A 22,896-nucleotide genomic window follows, 5' to 3' on the forward strand; every position below is an offset into this window, starting at 1 on the left:
CCTTGCTTTGTAATTGTTTAATGTGCCATCAAATTTATACTTTACATTAAACCCATTTGCATCCTAGTGTCAACAACTTCCCATGTCTAGTTCTTTTCTAAGACACACATCTCTTCATTCATGGCTTGAACCCAATTCTCATATTTCAATGCTTCTTGTACTAATGTGGGGACTCTAATTGCATCAATGACAGAGAGGAAACTCTGGTGTTGCGTAGAAAGGTGTTTAGTGGTTACAAAATGAGAAATAAGATACTTGGTACAAGACCGAGTTCCTTTTCTCAGAGCAATGAGTGGGTCATCAAGGTCAGGTTCACAATTATTGTATAAGGAATTTTCCAAAGATTCAAGGGTGTAGAAGAAAGACTTCCCCCTGACTTAGACTATTAAGAGTTTCTTTAGATAAAGTTTGGTTGCTTTTGTCACCTCTGGTATTGTGTACGGAAGAAACTCTCTAGACAACTAATTTCTAGAGTTAACCCTGACTCGGGAACATAAATGCCCTTGTTAGGAGCAACTTCAGAGACATCCATACAAGATGTGTCAGGAGAAGTATCAGGAGTACCAAGGATAGTATCAATATGAGATTGTTCTTATATGAAAGGGACAAAAGATGGCTGAAGTGATTCAAAAGAATATGCTTTGAAAGAACTCTCTCCCTAAAGTTCAGGACATATGTAAAAAGATTTAGTTTCATCAAAAGTGACATCCATGGAGGTAAACAAGATTACCTCTAAAGGGAGCAATCTTCTTTTCAAAACTAGAATTTCCAGTTACACAATCAAAAAGGTTTCCTAACCTCTTTCTAGTGAAACCAAGGCACTATAAGGAAAATACATTTCCTTAACAGCTTAAACATAAACAGAAAAACTCCAATTAACAATAACATATATATATATATAACAAACTATATTTTTCCTTTATTTAATTCTCGTTTTATCCTATTACACACCTGTAAAGGTTTATTATGAAACCAAGATTCAACAGTGGCACAAATATCCAATGATTACCATCATTTTCAATGCAATCATATTATACTTTGAGGGCGCAAGCTGCCAAAATTTAATTTTATTATCTCAGCTGCAAACTATTCCTAGAAAATGTCTATCAAATATGAGGAACTTACAACAAATGCCCATTGTTGTATGGGTCTTCAATACACGTGAAGGATTAAGAGACATTTCCCTGAATTTCAAATGCCCATTGAATAGATGGAATTTTTTTATGAAGCATAATGAATACATTCCCTACTGAATTTCGATGCCTGATATTCACATCATTATGTTTCACTTTCACATAAACAGAAAAGCGTTTGATCCTTGGTATAACATTCTCAACCCACAAAAAGTGGTGGTAAATATATTACAGCACTATAGAAAGATATGCAAAAGCATATTCTAATCAATGATGTAATATTGAAAAGGAAAGATCAAGGAGCACAGGCTTGATTTATCTGGCTCATTTCTCAGGAAATTTTCCTGACAACTCTAGGCTGAGATGGAAGAAATGAAGAAAAACCATTGATCAACCTCTTGGTTACCTGGGTAATATAGAAGCAAATTCTGAAGAGGAGAAAAACTACATAGGTCTTGAATCATCCAATGTTGTTCCAAAGATGTACATCTGACTACTTTGAGCGACTTAGTACGACCACCCGCTTGCTCATCTAACTCCTGAACAGCTACATTTGATACCAACATCAAAATTTGTAAATGTGCAGGCATGAACAGTGAAAAATCGACAAATGTCACATAGTCTGCAATGTTAGTCATGGAAAAATCACAATTACCTTGGCTTAGAATTTCAAGACTTGCATCCTTCTCATGATAAATCACTGGGCTACTAAAATTTTTAAACAATATGTAGCACGCACCTTTCTCTATCTATACATATCAAAAGAATTACATTAAAGAAATGTACATGCAAGCATCAAAAATATATTCGTAAACAAAATAGTAAAAGATAAGGTAGTCAGTCAGTATACATGAATAAAAGCAATTCCATGTATTGTTTATGAATAAAAATTGGAAGGAATATATGCATTTCAGCAAACTATATAGTCAATATAGCTAGAAAATATAAAACTCTTCTATCAAGCATTTTATAGTTTCTGCCACAGATGAGTTTCTAAATGCCTAAAGTTTGCAGGACAGAAGGAGGAGTCACTCTACAAACAGGCATTCTTTCCAGCACTGTCATGCATTCAGCCTCCATCCTCACTGTCACTGTCTATTGAATAAGAGCAAATTATGTATTTTAGCACATAAATTAAATATTCAAGTTAGCAAGTTCTCTGCACACCCACTCAAACCCACCAGTCCTTGCACTAGTATACCCTATGCAATGAAGCCTTGGAGAACTTATGACAGGTTCCTAAGGGTTGTAACTAAAATCATATAAGAATAATTCTAATGGCTCTTTGACAGGAAATCATTACAATAAAAACAATCAGCAACCTTAGCCTACAGTTTATGACTTCATCTGTAAAGTCATGATAATCATAGCTCATAATTGATGTGTAGTAACATGCTACACACCTACAATTATCTAGTTTTAATGGGTAGGATGGAGAAGGTGTTGGAAGAAGAATATCCCGTCACTGCAATGATGAAGACAAACACATAATTCATATACAGTAACATGCTACACAACAACAATTATCTAGTTTTAATGAGTATTAGATGGAGATAGAGTTGGAAGAAGAATCTCCAACATCTGCAACAATGAAGACTGGCACCACTTCCCGGATGTGTTGGGTGATACAATTACTACTTACTAAAAATAGTGGCAAGGGATATTTTAGCAAAAATTAAACAAACAAAAGGCATAATGATAGAAATGCTAGTCTTTGCATGCATCAAGTTTTCATGCATGTCGGAAGCTAAACAAAGGGATTTACCTCACCTTAGGGAATGTCTGCTGGGACAACAAAATGGGGAATGCTATATTTTCTGCCATCAGTAACTGCATTAGGTGCACTTGATCAGAAGAGTGAATTGCTCTCAAACCCATAGTATTAATATGAGGGAACCTGCCACCAAAATATATTTAATTATTACAAAATGTCCATTAATACAGAGTGATGAGAGAGAATATAACTTCTGTATACCTCTTTTGAATTGTCTTTAATTTTTCAAGCGTAATGCCACAGTTGAAATTACTTGCTAGAACTAAAAATATGCCATCAGCTCCAGAAAGTTGGTCATTTTTTTCAGATCTATTTAACCAATAATGATGGGTGCCTGCACTTTTAAAGAAAGGATAAATTATGTAATTATGTAATAGCAAAAATGTAGAGAGGATGGATGATTTAACTCATTGAATCTAAAACTAGTAACAATTGTGCCTTACAATTAAACTAGTATAATAGCCGAACAAAAAAATGGTGCGTACAATTCAAAACTAAAAAGTATAACTGAACAAATAATCCTTTCTCTGAACTGAAAAGTATGAAATTTGCAAGTCATATATGCCAAAAGATGAAAGTTCTAAGATAGAACCCCCCATATCAATGTCAATGTACATGAGATTTAAAATTATATTGAAGCAAAAAAAGTTTCTTATCAAAACAAAACATATAAGCTTCAGAATATAGATCATAAAACTAACTCAAAATATGAACAATTTGAAAGGCTCAAACACAATTTTAAGAATATGGAAGGGCATGGGCTATCAAAACAAATAGTGATACCTTCAAATTCATCCAGCGAAGCCTTAATGAAAGATAAAAGGTCAGTTTCAGTGGCAGGTTCATGCAATTTAACAGCCACTGTTGAGATCCTGAATAAGACTGCCGATCAGAAGTCAGGAAACCTAACAAAGCTACAAAATCCTAAATTATGATGCTTCAAAATTAAACATTCTAAAGAATTCAGAGCCGAGAGATTTTGAAAACTCTAAAGTGTATTGTATTATTCATTGACTGTGTTACAATACTGAAGTATATACAATCTGATAGCTTGAGCTGCAAGCTATTTAACATGTACTACAACAGACTCCAGCTGTCTGTCCTAACAGAATGATGGCTGGCTAACTAACTATTACATGATGCTGACTCAACACAGATTCAACTTAGCATACTAATTAAAACAGTAAAACTGATACAGAGAATAGCCTAAGAGTAAGTATACTATCGCAGTCATAACTGATGACTGACACTGCAATTTATGTTATCTTCCTATTCTCAGTCAAAAAAAGTAATCACCTGTGTTCATGAAACCCTCTCACTTGATTCCAATTAGCAGTTGGGTTCCGAGCAGAAGGCATCAGCATTATAGACAAAGCCACTGAGTTTAAAGCTTTGCTAGATTGATGATAGCAGACACCTAGAGAGGGGGGGAGTGAAATATATATATATATATATATATATATATATATATATAATTAAGTTAAAATTCATTAATGAAAATAATATACTGAAGCATTCTAAAAAGACCATGTTGTAAGCATCAAACTTCAGTATCATAAACATGAGAGCAAACAAAAATAGAATAATCAAACCTTACATAGCACTTTCATAATTCTAACAACTTCTAAGAAAACAGAACATTCTCTGGTGATGCAGGAGAGGATGCACACACGCAAAACGCAAAGGAAACGTCAACTAATGATTAATACGTATACAGCCAGAATAACATCTGAACTTTGGACTGATATATTGAATCTCTCACCTTTGCATCTTTCCATGATAGTAATGTTCTACTTTTCAATTCCAATAGGAATAACATAGACACGCAATGGATTTCTATATTATAAATTGAAATTAATCTAGTTTGTTTTTCAGATACCAAACTATGATCGAGCCAATGAACAAAAAATAAAACAGAGAAAAATAAAATAAACATTCAACAAACTTAACACTAGGTAGTTCAATCGCTGTAGAGGTAAAACAAACAAAATATCACGAAGACAACAATGATTTTTTGTCTTTAGTAATTTTTCTTTGTGTTTCAGAGCAACCATAAGAGAGTGCTGTGAATGAAATGCAAACGAAGAGGCAGAGTAGAAAACACACGCACCTTTGTGGATAACGGGTGACAGAAACTTCGTGAGTTCCTTCGTAAGGCGATGCCTCAGAGCCATTTCTCTCTTTCGGGAAGTTCTGGTTTCGATGAATGGTGCTGCGACACAAGTGTGGTGTGTGGGTTTTACAACAAGAGAAACAAACAAGTAGGGTATGGATTAAGGAACCGACCCATTTGGATCCGACCCGACTGGTAAATATCTGAATTATAAAGATCCGACCCGACCCGACTTTACCCGACTCGCAAACATCAGAGGTATAACGATCCGACCCGACTGGTAAAGATCGGGTAAACCTGGATTCCAATAGCACATGCGTCCACTTTTTTATAATAATATTAATTATTATAATTCATTTAATTAAAAATATTATTTAAAACTATAAAAAATATATATATGAAAAGATAATTTTCCGATAACTTCTATGATTTTATAATTATATAATAAAAACACTTTTGTAAACTAAAATTATAATAAAATATGCATCAAAAATAGTTATAAAATATTCTAATTTTTTTTAAATTACAATTATACAATAAAAACATTTTCAATCCTTACAAATAGTTTTTTTTAATAATAAAAAAAAATTATTAACTTATAAAGAATAAAAGAGGTAAAAGAAAAATGTACACAACAATTACAATGTTATCATTAATTGTTATGTATAAAAAATTGAAAATAATTAATTATGTTGATAAATTACTTAAGAGGAATAATAAGTATGAGAAAAATATATTAATATTGAAATTATTAAAAACATAAATTAATATATGTAAAGTTATAATAGTATATTTATTATTATATATCCAAATTTTTGCGTCCTATCTGAAGGTTCAAAATGATTTTAAAGTTAATTTTACATCAAAAGGTATACATATGTACTTCTAGGCATTTAAGAACAAAAACTTTTATAAGACGTTCCCTCTAATCCCATGTTTATTGGAAGTGTTATATATTTATATATTTATATTTATATATTTATAGAGAGAAACTTTGAATTAGTAAAACAATGTGTTTAATTCTTATGTCTTGAAATTTTTAATTTTCTTTTTTAATGTAATTTAAGATTTTTGAAAAATTAAGACAAAATTAAACTCCTTTATTCTAACAAAAATAAGTTCAAGAATATTCATAATCTATATCCATTATAAAAAAAATAAAATATGAAAATATTCATAGTTTTTGTGCTCTCATTATTATTATTGACAGATCAAAATCATAAATAAAGATCTATCATAGTATATAGTAGATGATTTAAAACTTTAAAAGAAGGTTTACAAAAACTTAAAAATAAATTTCAATGATATGAAAAACTTAGACTCCGTTTGTTTCAAAAAAAGCGGAGAAAAGCACGTAAACACTATTTACCATGAAATGCGAATGAATTCACATAATAAAAACAAAAGTGCACATAAATTGAAAAAAATTTCCATCCAAAACTTTCTTCGCAAATATGTAAAGAAAGTTGTATATTTTTATATTTTTTAATTAATTAACTTTAATTTATTTTTTACCCTTTTTATTTAAACTTAAATTATTATTATTTTTATTTAAAATATAATTAAAATTTAAATATTAAAAATATAATCAAAATTATAAAAAAATTATTATAAAAACATAATTAATCATATTATATATAATAAATTATAAATATAAATAATAAAAAAAATATTTTTTAATAATTAAAAAATAAATTTATATAATAATTATATTATATTAATTAAAAAAGGAAAAATAAAATAATATTATTATTTAATATAAAAATAATTTTTTATCAAATATTTATGATTATAAATATTTAAATAATATTTTAATTAAAAATCATTATAATTTATAAATAAATATATCAAATTAATTTTTAATCATTTTTAAATATAAGGATAAATATGTAAATTTACATTTTTATCAATTAAAAAATATATAATTTCAGTCACATCATTTACAAACTTTTATAAACTTTCCTCACACTTTTCACTCTATTTACCTTAATCCAAATACCTTATCTTTCTTTACATTTTTCCTTCAAATCATCTCAAATTCACTCTCTTTTTCACTCCCTAATCCAAACAAAGCATTAGAGATGTTTATTATTTAGAAATTATTTTTGCAAGCATTCTCACGAAAGGACGTGAGAAAGGACTTTGTCCTTCTTCAACTGAAGAATGACTTTTATATATATATATATATATACATTATAATTGTTATACAAATAGAACAGAAATCAAATGGCGGATAACTTGTATTCTTCCTTATCGACATAAATTTCATCTTAACATGTTTATTGTTGAGAGATTCTTCTTTTGAAGTTAAAACATCTTGTTTTATTTATTCTTCTTATCTTCATCTTTGTTGGTAGATTTTTTTGCAACAATTTTTTAATGCATATCCACGTTCTAAATGTAAGGATTTGGTTAAGACGACCCTTCTTTAGAACTAGCTTTGTCAGTTCCTTGTATTGAAATTTTTTTTTGAAGTATTCGGTCAAATTCCTCTTTTGAAGAAGTTGAGGCTAACTTATCCATTAGCATTTGCTTTTCTGCTAAAAATATTGCTTCTTTACTGAGTTGTTGCAGTAAAGACTCTTTATAAAGAGATCGATTGGTTTTTAACCATTCTTTAATTTTCTCTTTATTAACTATGTCATTGTTAAAAAATTTCCATCATTTTATTTTTACTCTCTTACCAATATTTTAATCTTTACTCCCTTATAAGGATGTACTAAAGTATAATCCTAGACTAGTATCCAAGTAATAAACAAAGAACCTACAAATGAAATTAATTTGTACCCAATTACAAATATTAGTTGTTCTCTAAAATATGCATAGACTTCACTTATTTCTTTTGGAAATATTGAAGACAAAGGTCCAAAGTCATAGAATTATTTGATAAATCACTTTGGAAACTTTAAGGATATTACTCTCTTGAACCAAATGAACCAAAAATGTCTTTCTAGAGTAATATATTGTACATTGGATCATGCTTCCATATAATCATAATAGATATAACTTTATGGTATAAAAGATTGGATAAAAGTTATTTTTGTGATGAAGAGGCTTTTTCAACTCTTGAGGAGTTAGAATGTGTAATATTTTTATTTTTTAATACTAAATATTACCATCACTATCTCTATTATGATAAAATTTTAATGAATTCAAACCCACCACAATAAATTCATAGAAGGTTCTGTTTTTTTGACATCTATTGGGGGATAATGAAAACTTTCAAAAAATAGATTGGAGACTATTTGTTTATGAGAGTTTTGAATCAATGATTTTTCTAGGGTTAAAATAAGAAAGTTAGTTTGATTAGGGATTCCTAAATAGGATTTGGTTGAGATGACCCCTCTTCAGAACTAGCTTCGTCAGTTCCTTGTATTGAAGTTGCTTTTGAAAGTGTTCGGTCAAATTCCTCTTTTGAAGAAGTTGAGGCTAGATTATCCATTAATCTTTGCTTTTCTGCTAAAAATATTGTTTCTTTATTGAGTTGTTACAGTAAAGGCTCTTCGTAAGAAAATCAATTGGTTTTTAACCATTCTTTGATTTTCTCTTTACTAACTATGTCATTGTTAAACTTTTTCCATCATTTTATTTTTACTTCTTTTGTCAACATTTTTTTGCAAACATAATACTATTGAAAGTATGTCTTCTTTTCCCATATACTAATTCAAAAGCATCGATTTCCACAATAAGAAAGTTAGTTTGAGGGGATTCCTAAATAGGGTAATTTTTTTAACTATTTATTTAATTTTTATAATGGTTGTAGTCACACTAGTGCAAAAAATATTTTCTATGATGGTTTTATATGACTTTTTATGACGGTTATAATGGCGATACAGAATCAAGTGATATAAAAACTTGACACTTTCTATGTTGGTTGAAAAACTGACAGAGTAAGTTGACTTACTATGACTGTTGTATATAAATCGTAATAAAATGTGCAAAATATTTGTCATAATATATTCATAATGCACTTTTTATTATTGGTATTTCTAAGAACAGTCATAGAAATTATGACTTACTATGATGGTTCTAATATGAATTGTCATAGTAAGTGATTTTCTATGACAAATATTCATACCACCCATCATAGTAAATCAAACTTTTTATGTCATATATTACAATAACCGTCAAGTTTTTTTTTTAAACGTTTGCTTTATCAATTTTCATGCATTCATTAATAACAATCACCTGCATATTAATGTTTTCCAAACAATTGCATACAATTTTCAGACAGAGACATTCATTGATCAATTTCCCTCAATCATTAATAACAATCACATGCATATCAATGTTATCCAAACAATTGCATACAATTTACAGACAAAATCATTCATTGATCAATTTTCTTCCATTCATTAATAACAATCACTTACATATCAATGTTATCTAGACAATTGCGTACAATTTCCAAATACATTCATTCATTAACAATTCAATAATATCCAATAAACATTGTGCAAAAAAGATAAATATAACATTCATTGTATATTTAAATAAACTAACGAAATTTACATCTTATCAGAAACACTTAAAAGGAATGAAACTCAGTGCATTCTAATGTCTTTTATATCTTTATTCTTGAATGGAGATGAATCATTGAATAACAACAAAATAATTTACTTAATCAATAAAAGGTGAAATTCCCAATTAAATAGCTAAAATATTTGAGTAAATTTTTTATTACCTCTCTCCGTAAGTATACAATAAAAAGAATAACAGCAATGGATCTTATGCACCCAACAACTTTTTCCATACACTATATTAGACTTTATATCTATTTTAAAGAAAAAGAAAAATCCTCTATCAACGATCACTTAATAGCACTCATAAACTACTTATTTATCAACTAAGAAATAATTCATTTATGGGGTTGATTTATTTTAAGGATATATAATTAATTATTTTATTGTCATTTTTATGAAGATTTTTAAAAAGTAATTACCCCTTAAAATTAAACTTGAATAAATATGCACGAATTAACTTTAAGGAGGAATTGTTTTTATTGTTATCCCAAATTTAGTGTTTTTAAATAATCATATAACCTTAAAATAAGTATTAGTTTACATTATTTCTGATTAATTATATAGTAAAAAATTATTAACCTTAAACATAATAAACTATATATTTATATGGTACTTGTATTTGTTGCACATAGTTTTTATATATTTTCTTCATTTGCTTTAACCAAATGAATTAGGGTTTTTACAATTTTAATAATGGTTTAGTACACTCAGGCATATTCAAAGGCATCAATGTTTAAAAAATATACTGGTTCATCCTAGCATAACAACAATTCAAAGATTCCAATGAATTGTAGAATTAGAGTTTGTGGTAATTAGTTTCTAAGTATAAGTGTGTAACATGGTTTATCTTTCCTTCTTTTTCCCTCTAAAGATGTGAAATGTAGAACAATATAGGTTAAGATATGGAATATACAAAATACAGATTTTTTTTTTTCATATAAGGGCGTGATTTCTCAATTTATGAATTAGTTCAATGTCTTTTCTTTTACACTATCTGTAATCAACAAATGTATAAAATTTACTTAGAAGTATTTAATTAACTTGTACACGTTTTTTCTGATAATGTCTCAGTTCAACACTTATCCACCAAGTAGAATTTAGTTATTGTCTTTGCACGCAATCAATTAAAAACAATGGTAATCAATACATGATGAAGTTATCAAAACATCGTCAATTAATTATCTTCTGAAAAAAATGTATTCTTAACGATGAGATGAAACTACATATGAATGGACACACCTAGAAGATTAGAGATGTCTGTTAGTCAAAAATTGCACTACAAATAGTCCATATGTTGTTCTATCTTAACACTCAAATTAAGTTAAATGAAAATTTCGATAATTTTATTAGTAATGGATTTAGCAACAAAACTAATGATAAAATTAGACATAGTCTTGAAATTTAGTCAATGCATTTGTATTAATTAAATTCCTACTTAAAGTTAATTATCAAACAAAGTTTGGTGCAAATTTATTAATTATAAGTCAAATAATTAATTTACATTGAAATTTTAGTATATTTATAAAAATTAACATAATTTGTTAACTAAGGATATAATTACAAAAACTTCAAGGACTTACATAATTAAATGTATAAAATTAAATGGCTTACGGATGTAGATATCCAAAAGCATTCAGTGTAGATTCTGATATTTGCATCTAGAAGGTAAAAAAGGCCTCCGGATCTCGGCGTCCAGAAGTCATTGTTGGAGTATGAATAGTGATATCTGGAAGTCACTTATCAGTTTCGGACGAACGAAGATATGGTGTAGGGAGAATTAGCCATATATTATGGATGGTTCGATGACAACTCGATAGCGGGTGACTTGATAAGCCCAACAAACTCTCGTTAGGATATGCTCTAAATAATTTTGATACCATATTAAGAAATGAAGTTTAAGCTTAACTCAACCTTATAAAACCAATTTATATATGAAGTTTTCATCCATTTATATACTATGAAATGTTTTTATCTCTAGTCAACGTGAGATTTCCAACGTTTATTATTATTATTTTCATATTGTTCTTGTATGGGTCGGAAAATACTCTCCTTATCATTCTGAATACTTTTAGTCATCAATATTGAACATATCCTATCTCTATTAAGGAGGGTGGAGTACTTATAAAAGATATTTCAATGTTAGAATTCATAATATGATAAGTAAAGATAATAAATATTTTCTTAATACATACCTTTATACTTGATAGTACATATTTATAAAATCATAATAAACTTCCAATTCTAAATTTAAATTAGGACAAAATGCAAAAAATTAATCTTAATTTTAAAATAAAATTATATACCTTTATTTAAATTAATCACATCATATAAAAAATTAATCATAAGCTATGGTGAACATATATATCTGTTTTCTGTACCTAATAGGAATCTTAGTAATCTTGTTATAAAAATAATTTTGTTATTTATTATGAAAGGGGAAGAGCAAGAGGTACCTGAGAGAGCAGAATTATACAGTGAAATCATGGTCTGAGAAACATTGGATGGCATCAGCTTTATCGAGAAACGTGTTTGAGAAGACAAAAGCAGAGAGACCAAAAGCTCATCAAATAATTTTGAACACCAAAAACAAAATGTGTCATTGCAACTCCTCTCACTATTTATCTTTCTTCCACACCCAATTGAATGAAGTGAAAACCATGCAAACACTGCTATAAAACACAAAAATACACCACTCAAAATAAATTAATATTAAAATATAAAAACAATTTTTTTCATACTTGTACCATTCAACCTTTGTTTATATGTATTGTTTAAGGAAAGTGTGAGTTTGCTTCCATTCATTTGAGATTAAAAAAAAAGGAAAAAATTATGGACCACTCGTATTTTTTCTTTTACCCCAAAAGTAAATAATGTGAAAAAATAATACAACTAATTGGGTTGCATATATGATTGGTTATATTGTTTTAAAAAATATTTTAATTGCTATATGTAACCTAATCAACTATACGACATTTATAACTTGTAATTAATTATGATAAGTTATAATTATTGTAAATCATAGTTTTTATTTTTATTTTTTTCTTTTAGTTATAATAAATAATTAATTAAAATTAACATTGAAAATAATAATAAGAATACCATAACAAATAAAACTATCCATTCTTCATTTTTTTTTCTTTTTTTTCACTCAATTAAAGAAACCTCGTATTTCACTCATTTCTCCTTTTTTTCTCTGAAACTTAATAAATATGCTAATTTTATTCTCGTATTTGCTTTTTTATTTTGGAATAATATGTTAATTTTTTTTGACAAACTCACATCTTAGCACAGCTTAATGTTGAATATTAAAATCAGTAAAACTGTTTTGGAGATGGTTAATTTCAAACCAAATTAAATTGATTTATAGGTAATTAAAACTTATTTTATCTTTTTTTTTTCTTTCCCAGCAAACAACTTACATTAATTTTATCCATTCGTATTCTTTGTTTAACATGTTTCTCATTGTATCTGTGACATTTTTCTCTATTTCTTTTTCTATTTTAATCGCCTCAAAATAAGCTTAAAACATTTATATACTCCCATAATTTTTTATATAATTAATTTTAAAGAGATTAATGTTGAGATAAAAATATTTGATACAATGAAAAGAAACCATAAACTATATAAACATTAGATAAATACTATAATTGTTTATATATATATATATTCAGTTTATTATGCATTACTTTATATAGTACCCATATTTTTCTGTATAGGTATCTTATTCAAGATATTATTAAATATATAATTAATACCTCTCCTAACAAATATATGAACAAGGGTTCATAACCCTTTTTGTTAGATTCAACTCACAGTGATACATTATTTTTTTCCTTCCCATAGTATTTAAATTTGATTTATCACACAATAATACATATTAAAATATAGTCTCTAGTTAAAATTCATTTAAACATGTACATATTTTAATAAAACTCAATGTTTTGAATAATTTTACTGATTAAAAGTGGTTTAATTTAAATTAAAAAATATATTACTAAAAAAAATAATTTTAAAAATAAAAAATAATTAATCACTATATTAACTAAATAAATATTATTTAAAAAAAAAATTATTAATATATAAAATAGTTTTATTATTAATACTAAATAAATTTTATGTTAATATTTAATTAACTATCAAAAGTTTAACTAACTACCTTAAAAAGTTAATGCAGATGTAACACTATAAGCCCATTTACTATAATAATGAGATTAGACATATACAAAAAAAAAAGAAAGAAACAAGAATCATAAATACTTTTAAAAAAATAAATAAAATAAACTTATATATATATATATATATGTTAAAATTAACTCAGGACATCAGTGGTTATGTAGTACATGATTATAAATTTAAAATCTGGATCTTATAAAAAAAATTGTATAGAAAATTTTATTTAAATGAGGAAATAAAATTTGTCAAAAACACATCTTAAATAAACTATAGACTAGGATTATGAGGAGATAAAAAAAAATCATAATTAAACTGTCCAAAAATCAAAGAAGAAAATGACACAATTTAAAGAAAAAATGAATGCAAAAAAATACCAATTAATTTAATTTCTAAGAATCCAAAAGCACAAATTTGAATGCACTTTCAGAAGAAATACAAAGATGGAGCTAGAAGGTCTGAAAAAGGCAGAAAGATACTTCTTGCTGTACACACTTTTTAGCCAAAAAAACAAAAACAAAAACAAAAGCAGCAGTGATGACAAACAATGTTACAATGTTGAACTAAAACAAAAACTATGAAGATGACAACAATTACAACAACTGTTAAAAATCCCTGTCATCTTTGATGTTGGTAGCAGTGTCATGCCTCTGTCTTACCGGTTTTGAATAGGGTTTGGACCACTGGGAACTTCATGAGCCTTAACTCCAAATTCTGCAGAAGCACTCTTTGAAGAACAGCCATGGTTGTTTGGTTCAAGAGGGTGCAAGTTCATGGCAGAAATAGTTGATTCTGATGGTTTAACGGGTTCTGAGAAAGCCATTGCATATGGGTGGGAAAAACTGAAGAGAAGAAGGAGAATGAAGAGAAAGGTGAGAAATTGGAAGAAAGGGTATGAAGTTGAGGAGGCTATAGATTGTGTTGAGGATGTTATAGGTTGTGCCATGCAATTTGAGAGAAGAAACAAACCCCAAGAACCCAGAAAAGTTCAATGGCATGAACCAGTTAAAGATACAGTGGAGAGAGAAAAAGGAAGAGAAGAAGAAGATTCAGTGTAAAAAGGTGATTTCGAAATTCGATGCACATCTGTTTGGGAAAAACCTGCTCAAAGTAACATTGAAGTTTGAGAAGAGACTTGTGTTGACAATATATGTGACTGAATTTACCACAGTCTGTGTTAGGAATTATTTAACCAGGGTTAAACCTAACCCTACTGCCACTTGAGGGATGGCAACTGTGTGACTGAGAGTTAAGTAAATATTAAAAATAATATTTAAAATAAAATATAAAATATATGATGTTATTAAAAGTTTAATGTTAATATATATGTATTTTAGATCTAATAATAATAACGAAAATATAATTACATAAATTTTAAAATAGATTGTTGAAAATTAAATTTAATAATTTAAAACATAAATTATAAAATTTATTATAAAACTTCATTAAATAGAAACTAATTTTAGAGATAAAAAATAATTAGTTATTATATTAAATAAATTAGATATTATTTTATACACTAAAAAATTAATGATATTTGAAGTAGTTTATATTATTGATAAAAATTTGGTACAATTAATTTTTTGGTTCCTACAATTAATATTCAATTTAATATAGTTGTTTTTTTAAAAAAATCAATTTGATCTCAAAATTTTTTAAAATGTTTAATTTGCTCTCTTTCGTTAGACATTAACTGTTGATGACGTGACGTAGGTTTTCACATGTGGACTGAACGAAATTTTAGGGTTTGAAAATTGGGAAAAGAAGATTGAGGGAGAGGGAGGCGGAGGCAGTGATGACTGTGGTGGTGGAGCCAAGGGAGGGTTGGCGGCTAGGAAGCGCCGCCAAAACGTCTTTTATGTGAAGGTAGGAGGGGAAGAGAGTGAGGAAGAAGAAAAGGGTCTTGAAGAATGGCTATTTTGGAGTAGGTAGTGTCAGTTTCATAGTGAGTTTAAGAGGGTCTAACACATTGAATTCCAATGAGAAAGGGGAAATGATGTGAGTTGATTTTAGATTTAGCCATTTTAGATGTGACACTTTTACTTAGAATTGAGATTTTATCAATTATATGGTGAGAACCCAAAGAAGATCCCCACTGGACACGAACTTAACCAAGTGGTTAAGTAAGTGTGAATGTTCACTTCTAGAGAGCAAAGGAAAAATACAAGTTTGTGGTGATTGATGATGAAGGGCGGAATTTAAATGAACATGGAAGGAAACATAAAAGCATGATAGAAACCAAATTGACAGTGGAGGAAAAACAAGAACATAAGAACACAAAGATACATGGAGTAATGGAAAAATGGAAGAGATGAAGGAAGGAAATGCTTATGTGATGGAAGAGAGTTGGTCACACCACTTGGAGTGTGGTCTTCCTCCAAGATAAGTGAGATGACCGCCCCTTGAGAGTTCTCCAATCACTCAAGATGAGACCTAATGCTAAGAGGAAACAAGCCTCACAAACACCTCACACAATTTATGCAAAGTAACTTTTCTATTCAAATTTAACATGAAAAATACAAGGAGTATGACACCCTATTTATAGGAGATGGTGCCTTGGAAAACAATAAGCAAGGGTAGGATGAGAAACCTAAAAATGGGGTTGCCTTTAGGGTTTGACTAAATCAAACCACACCTTAGGCTTGTTCTTCTAGAAACTAGGTAAAAAACAAGCTAAAGTGATAAGCACCCCCCTATTATTCTAAAGGCACCCTATTATACTGAAATTAAAAACAAAGACACTAGTTGATGCTCAACTCCCAAAGCCTGTGCTCTGCTCCTCGTGATCCTCTATGGAAAGCTAGGTGCTGAGGCATTGACTAGTGGATCCTGACCTAGCCCTGTGTCTTGAGTCATGCTCCTAGTCATCCGTCGGGAAGGCTGGGCTTGGTCAGTGGGCACAATCTCTCCTAGGTTCTCATCAGGAAAGAAGGGTGTGGAGTGAATGTGGATGTGATTGGTCTCTTGTTTTTGTTCTCTCACCATAAAGAAGAGAATATTGGGATGTTATGGATGTGGTGAACTCTCTTGGGTCATTTTCTATTTTCTTGTCACTTTTCCTAATCTATGAGTCTCGTGGTAAGTATCTTCATAGAAAGATACATTTGTCTAGACAAGATAAAATTATAATTAACAACAAACAAAATATTCCATGATTTCAAATCTGTCATGTTTGGTGTTTTCAGATATTTACTATAATTATATAAACATAAATATGCCAGGAACAAAAGATTGAAAAAATGACAAAAAATGATTGAACCTAACAAGTTGAATATGTTGTTGTTAATTGTTGTTGTCTTAGATTCTAAATACAAAATGAGATATATGAATTGGGCAATTGATCAACTTTTTGATCTATAAAAGACAAATAACGGATGCGTGTTAAAGTCAAGATTGAATATTTCTTTGAAATTGTTATTTGATGAATATAAAAGTAAAAAGAAGAGCTAAAAATGACACACAACAAATACACGCAGAGATACCTAATTATAAGAATGATCCACATGGTTGGAATAAATTTTTGCAAACAACCGGGTTAACCTCTTCAAATAAATCTGAGCTTCAAAAATATTTAGAGGAAGAACTTGATACAGGTGTAAATTTGAATATTATAGATTGATGGAAAATTAATTCATGTAGATTTTTAATTTTCAATCCTTTCAAACATAATTATGCTTATTTTTACAGTAGGATTTGAGTTTGCGTTTAGCACAAAAGAAAAAGTGTTTGACCTATATGATAGTTTTTATCACATAAAAAAAGTGGAGATACTTATTTGTCATAAATAATTTAATAATATATATATATATTATTGTGGATAAAAAAATCACGAAAAAATAATATATATATATATATATAATTCTTTATATTTAAAAATTAAGTATTTTCTATTTTTTTTATTGATTTGAATATTTTTCTTTAATATTAAAACAAAGACAGAAAATATCCACATGAAAGAGTTTATTTTGTTATCTATTTACAATAAAAAAAATTAAAATTTGAATAAATGAGTTTAGATAGTTACAATTATTTTAATATTGTCAATAATTATATTGGAATTATTTTTTTTTATTAATTTCATTGTTCAATAATACGTATTTATTATAAAAGTTCAACAATAAAATAAATAAATCTTACATATGTTTCTTCCATGTATATATTATATATTAATCGGAAGTTTTAATTGAATAATTTGAAGTCTTGGAAATGAATGGTGGTGTGATCACATGTAATGAAGCAAATATATTGTTCACCTGTGATGTTTGTGTTCCTGACACACCAACTAAAACAAAGCTACCACTGCCTCCTTTTGCACCATGTGCCAAAGCACTAAATTCATAACTAAATTAACAACATAATAATTTATAACTGAAATAAAAAATAAAAAATAAAATAAAATAGACAATGAATAATAATATACTTTTATTAAAATTTAAAATATTAGTGTTCTAATTCTAAAGGCAAATTAATAGTATTTTCTCTGAAAATAGAAAAAAAAATTAATAGGAAAAATTTGAAAGGATTAACTATTTTTTTTTTTTTATAGTTTTATCTCTCAAGTGCATTAAAACAGTAGAAATGAAATGAGTTAATTTTGATATTTTTTTACTAAAAGGACATATTGTCCCTTTATAAGAAGGTAAGTAAGCTTCAAAATAAATTTATCTTGATTTAAACTTTTCTTCTCATATTACAATTTTGATGAAATTAATCAAAACTTTATATCATGTTTTTTTTATTTGCTATACATGCTGCTTACTACTTTTCCGATAGATCACAATGAGACCAAATTACAAAATTGTTAATGCTAATAACTTTATTATAACATCTATTATATTTGCATTGGTTTGAATTTTTTTATTTTTGTTTGCATATCTAAAATTCCTTCTTTTACTATTTCTCGATCAGAGGTAACATATACCTATGTGTGCTTTGTCCTAGAATGAAAGATAGGATTCTACAGAGAAAGAGATAATAACCATGGTGCATTGTTTGAGGACGTGGAGGCACTACGAGCCTGACTTTCAAGTGGGAATGAAAGTTGATATAGAGCTAAAAAGCTTTGCCTACCCTTATTATTATTATCGAATTCAAACCATCATAGGTACTCAAGATATTGTGTATGGAGAGGTGGATAGATAGGACTACGTCTTGCTCGATCAGGACACTTTATTGCGGGCAAAAATGACTTCTCTTTTCCCTTTTCTGGCATTTTCCCCCTGTTATAGAAGGTCAAAATAATGGAATTTCAAAAGACAATCAACAGTTTGATTTTGTTAATTGTTCTTTATTGGCTCTATATTCATATAATACTCTATTTATTTCATATAGTAAATTTTGACTTCAAACTGACTCTATTTCATTATATTACATCCATAAACTAATTTCATTCATTGAATATCCCTGTAATGTGCAAGACACTCTAACTATCACAATAAATAACAATCTTCTATTGCTTGTGCTCGAGTTCCTCCATTAACTTTTGAATCCATATAGTTTCCCTGCATCCTTAGGTAGCTGCCATGTGCTCATCAATATAAACTTGTGTTGTGTTGTTTTAGTTGCTTGTTATTTAGATAATGTATTATAGTTTTTTGTGAGAAGAGTCTAAGTGCTCTATTCACCTTCGCTTTTAGAGCTAATTGTTCCAACACCCTTCACATTGTCAGCATTGCCTAAGAATATATAGTTTATGGATTTGGGATCTAGTTTTTTATTTATTTATGAGGAATTGTACATTACATATAGAAGACAAAATAAAAAAAACACATGTAAGGAAGAATAATCAACTGGTTTGCCTTTCCACATCCGTCAATGTATTCAAACCCATTGTTGTTGATTGTGATCAACCTATCATGTAATATGAGGTTTTGACTACTTCCGCTAAAAAAACTTGGCCATTCTTGATATTTTTAACATACTCTTATTCTATCTAAGAGAGTTTTGTTCATCCTTCCGCAACACCATTCTGTTGAGTTGTATGTGGAACATAAAAGTTGTCTCATAATACTCTTATTTGTTGAATGCTAAAAAAGTTCCATCTATATATTCTCTTCCATTATCTATCCTTAAGCACTTAATTCTTTTCCCAGCTTCCAACTCTACTTGTGCTTTTGAATTTCTTGAATATTGTAAACACATTTAACTTCTTCTTGTTGGGTTACACCCAAAATCTCTTGGAATAATCATCAATGAATGATACAAAATCTTTTTCTCCTTCGAGGGATAATAATCGATGATTACCACACATCATAATGAATCAAGTGTATATGGTTGCTTTTGGTTACCACTATAACAAAGTTCAATTTATGTTGCTTGCTTATTACATAGTGCTCGCAAAAAGGTAAAACAACCTCTATGATCTTCATAAGAGATTATGTTCCACAAGGATGTTTAGACCTTGCTTTGAAAATGACTAAGTCTATGATGCCACATCGTCATTGCTTCTTCTTGACTTGTTGACGAAAATGATGCATTTGCTTATTGCAACATATGTCCCAAAAGCACATACAATTTTTTCATAATATTGTTTGTTTTCATCATTACTATAATCCTTTCACCACCTTTAAGATCACGCCTTCAATATGAATCTTACACCAAAGGTCATCTAATTGTCCAATATACAATAAAATTCTTCTCCAAGTCACGTGTTGTACACCTTAAACCGTGCATATAATACTATTTATATTTTTATTCCGACATTACCAAATCCAACAATCTCTAAGGCATAATCATTTCCCATGAACACGAATCCACCTGGGTTAGGTTCATAAGCATGAAACCAATTTCAATATGGAGTAATTGTTGCACCTGAATCCACTATCCACCTATCATGTAATTATTTTCTACCATTAGAGCTATTTTTTCTTCACTCACCATAATATCTTTGTCTTTTAAATTACTTTCAAGACAACCTTGTGAGGTTGATGCTTTAGAGTTCTTTCATCCATTCTTACTTACAAACTTCAATCTACAATGAGTTTGACTCCCACTAAAGTTTGTTTTATTATCTACCTCTCATCATTGTCAAAGCCTTTACTTGCTTTGAATACCTTATTTTTTTTCCTTTCTTCAAGAATAACTCCAACAACATCCTCAAAGTGTAGGTGTCCATTGGGATAGTCCTTCTAATTTCCTTATTCTCTTTTGCTTGAGGACACAAATTTCTTCAGCACTTTTTTGTTTCATCTTGGCTAATTCCTTTTGAAGAGTCTTAAATCTATTATCCGTTTATCACTAGTCATATTTCTTGTAGATATCATCAGATTTTTAAGTGTAGCTCTTTCTTGACCCCATGGTGGACGCCAATTGTTCACATAGTCTTGTAATCTTGGTCTGGTACTCCTTGGGTCTTGCAAAAGATTCCCTGTCTCTCAAGCTAGCTAGTGTTCGGAATAATAAATGCTTCTAACGAAAGAACGTATCTTTCACCAACAAGTGTTCATCTATTAATAGGAGTAAACGAGAACATTATTCATACTAGACCCAAATTATCTCGTCTTTTCAAGTTAATATCTTACCGTAAGATTCATTAATTTTTAAATGTTATTAAAATTTATTAGTCCTTCTAAATTGTCTACATGTTTTCGGTCTCAATGATCTTAGCCAAGACCTCGGCTATCCACATTACACATTACAATTATAAATACAAACATAATAGCTTATTAAAGAAAATAATATAATGTAGAAACTAATTAGAAATTTCTAAATCATTTATGATGTGAACAACTATCCTCTTTATATATGAGATCATCTCATGAAACTTTTCATCCTAAATTCACAAATAAATTTTTTGCACAAAATCTCTCTCAACCCACTATAACTATTTCTTTTTTAAATAAAAGCAGCTAATGACTGTACAGTTAAATTTTATACATATAGTATGCAAATAGTATTCAAATTAAGTTTTTAATCAAGTTCTTGTTTATCTTTTAAAATACAATACTAAAAAATAAGTTTTAAATTTTAAATTTTATTAAAATTATTTCTTATAATTTTTAATTAAAGTGTATTATTAAGATTAAAATAATATATAAAATAAATTATAAAAACTCTTCATTAATTATATAATAAATATAACTCAAACCCTTCTTAATTTAATAAACTAATATGAAAACACAAAAAAGAGACCCGTGGGTACTTAGTTGTTTTAAATAAAATTTGACATTGTCAAAGAATCTTTATTCTTTGACTTTAAGGAGATTCTTTGACTTTAAGGTGCATGGTAATGAGATTCAAGTATTTGTATAAAAGTCTTACGTCAAACTCAATGCAAATATTTTCAAAGGTACGTAAACAAATAAAATTGATTTATGCAATATCCAAATTATTCTGAATATCTCATATAGATATTCCATGCTTATTTTATTTTCTGTTGTAAAATATAAAATACAACAAAATTGTTTGACCAATATACTTTTAACGTGGGCAAGTAGTGTGATTCAGGTAATAATGTATATAAATATCTTACATTAACACCCAATTTTCTATTAAACACTCATCCCACACTAATAGTATAATATTTTTATTTTCAAATATAAATTAATTTGAGAAGAATCAACTACAAATTTAAAAATACTACATTTTTAATTAGGTGTTTCATAGGTGTAGGAAAATTGAAGGGTCCATCTAATTTTTTTTATAAAAAAACATTTATATTTTACATACAATTGTTTCAATTTTTTTTATCAAATTAGAATAGTTTTATACATTAATTATTAAAATAAATAAAATTTAAAAAATTATTAAAATTAGACGTGTCATATTGGTACCATTTCATTATAATAAAATTTCAATAAATATTAAAATCATGTCAATTTGACATGATTTAACTTAAAATTAAATTATAAATATTATATTTTGACATAATTTTTTAAAATAAAATTGTGTGACTTTGACATACCTATATGTGAATATTAATACTCTTTATCTATTTTAATTATTTTTTAAAAATTGTCTATTTTAATAATTAAACTATGAGATTAATCTTGTAAAAAGTCAAATTTGTTTCTATATAAAGACAATAATTGACATGATTTAAATTAAAATCTAATTATACAAGTTGTGATATTATATTTTGACATTTGTGTCATCTTGACACTATTTCAATTATTTTTTTTTAAATGTGATCTATTTTAATAATTAAACTATGAGATTGATCTTTGAAAAAAGTCAAAGTTTTTT

At 28.2% G+C, this 22,896-nt stretch overlaps 1 protein-coding gene across 6 annotated transcripts; it reads right to left on the minus strand.

Moving 5' to 3' along the window:
- Positions 1-309: 309 nt before the first annotated feature.
- Positions 310-5,152, minus strand: LOC137819360 (uncharacterized). 6 transcript variants are annotated; one of them, XM_068623180.1, is made up of 7 exons: positions 5,018-5,152; positions 4,204-4,324; positions 3,691-3,779; positions 3,109-3,241; positions 2,904-3,030; positions 1,789-1,882; positions 310-1,680 (listed from the first exon to the last, which is right to left on the minus strand). In XM_068623180.1, the coding sequence occupies exons 1-7, from the start codon at positions 5,079-5,081 to the stop codon at positions 1,487-1,489; spliced, it is 822 nt and encodes a 273-aa protein (XP_068479281.1). In that variant the 5' UTR covers positions 5,082-5,152; the 3' UTR covers positions 310-1,486. The 6 variants fall into 6 exon arrangements, 4 of the variants coding, with proteins under 4 accessions (XP_068479281.1, XP_068479280.1, XP_068479277.1 ...); XM_068623179.1 differs by having other exon boundaries at positions 310-1,672; positions 3,691-3,789; positions 5,018-5,141; XM_068623176.1 differs by having other exon boundaries at positions 1,472-1,680; positions 3,691-3,789; positions 5,018-5,141.
- Positions 5,153-22,896: the final 17,744 nt, after the last annotated feature.

Source organism: Phaseolus vulgaris, chromosome 10 (genome assembly GCF_000499845.2).
Source record: "Phaseolus vulgaris cultivar G19833 chromosome 10, P. vulgaris v2.0, whole genome shotgun sequence".
Classification (NCBI taxonomy): Eukaryota; Viridiplantae; Streptophyta; class Magnoliopsida; order Fabales; family Fabaceae; genus Phaseolus; species Phaseolus vulgaris.